Source organism: Colobus angolensis, unplaced genomic scaffold, assembly GCF_000951035.1.
Source record: "Colobus angolensis palliatus isolate OR3802 unplaced genomic scaffold, Cang.pa_1.0 Scaffold118, whole genome shotgun sequence".
In the NCBI taxonomy this organism is placed as follows: domain Eukaryota; kingdom Metazoa; phylum Chordata; class Mammalia; order Primates; family Cercopithecidae; genus Colobus; species Colobus angolensis.
Genome location: NW_012112919.1, coordinates 6,725,033 through 6,726,056, shown reverse-complemented (window position 1 = coordinate 6,726,056; position 1,024 = coordinate 6,725,033). Strand labels below are relative to the sequence as shown.

Below are 1,024 nucleotides of genomic sequence, written 5' to 3'. Positions count from 1 at the left end.
TATACTTTAAGTTCTAGGGTACATGTGCATAACATGCAGGTTTGTTACATATGTATACTTGTGCAATGTTGGTGTGCTGCACCCATCAACTCGTCAGCACCCATCAATTCATCAATCTGCTCTTATTTTAATTTCTGTGAGATCTCAGCAGAGGGAAGACCCTGGCCCAGGGGTCAGAGACCTTATTTCCATGAACCACTCACTGACTGTGTGGCCTTAGACTTAGAATTTCTGAGACTCATTTTCTTTGTCTGCATAATGGAACTAGGGCTCCTAGAGATGAAGTAGTTGATGAATATGAAAGTACTTGGCCACTGGGAAGGGCCTCTCCAGCCCCACATGAGAGGTCCTTTTTGTGGCATTTGTAATAATAATGGCTTCTTCTTTCTTTCCAGATCTGAAGACAGCATGTACACAGCCATTCCCCAGAGGTAAGCTGCATGCCCCATCTCCTTTCACAACTTCCCCTTCTTCACCTCCAAGGGCTGCCCCTCCCCACCGCTTTCCTCATCCCCAGACTGCAGTCGCCAGGCCTGCCCAGGGCTGTGCTTGGGCCAGTGGGTCCTGGCTGCTGTCAACCCTCTCTCTTCTCGCAGTGGCTCTCCATTCCCAGGCTCAGTGCAGGATCCAGGCCTGCATGTGTGGCGGGTGGAGAAGCTGAAGCCAGTGCCCGTGGCACGAGAGAACCAGGGTGTCTTCTTCTCGGGGGACTCCTACCTAGTGCTGCACAATGGCCCAGAAGAGGTTTCCCATCTGCACCTGTGGATAGGTAAGGGGATTTGGGTGGGGGAAGGATTTGAATGGGGGAAGGTTGGGCCCAGGCAGGGGAGGGAGGGGTCTGGCATGGATCGCAGGGGCCTTGCCCTGCCCTCTCCCACTTGTCCCAGGTCAGCAGTCATCCCGGGATGAGCAGGGGGCCTGTGCTGTGCTGGCTGTGCACCTCAACACGCTGCTGGGAGAGCGGCCTGTGCAGCACCGCGAGGTGCAGGGCAATGAGTCCGACCTCTTCATGAGCTACTTCCCA

General features: G+C 54.4%; 1 protein-coding gene across 1 annotated transcript in view; it reads left to right on the top strand.

The window, feature by feature from the left end:
- Positions 1–1,024, top strand: part of CAPG (capping protein (actin filament), gelsolin-like) — a 35,981-nt gene that overhangs the window by 25,613 nt on the left and 9,344 nt on the right. The window contains 3 exon segments of the mRNA XM_011925700.1: positions 396–431; positions 597–769; positions 888–1,021. Coding sequence (XP_011781090.1) covers positions 409–431; positions 597–769; positions 888–1,021 — 330 coding nt within the window. The 5' untranslated portion in view covers positions 396–408.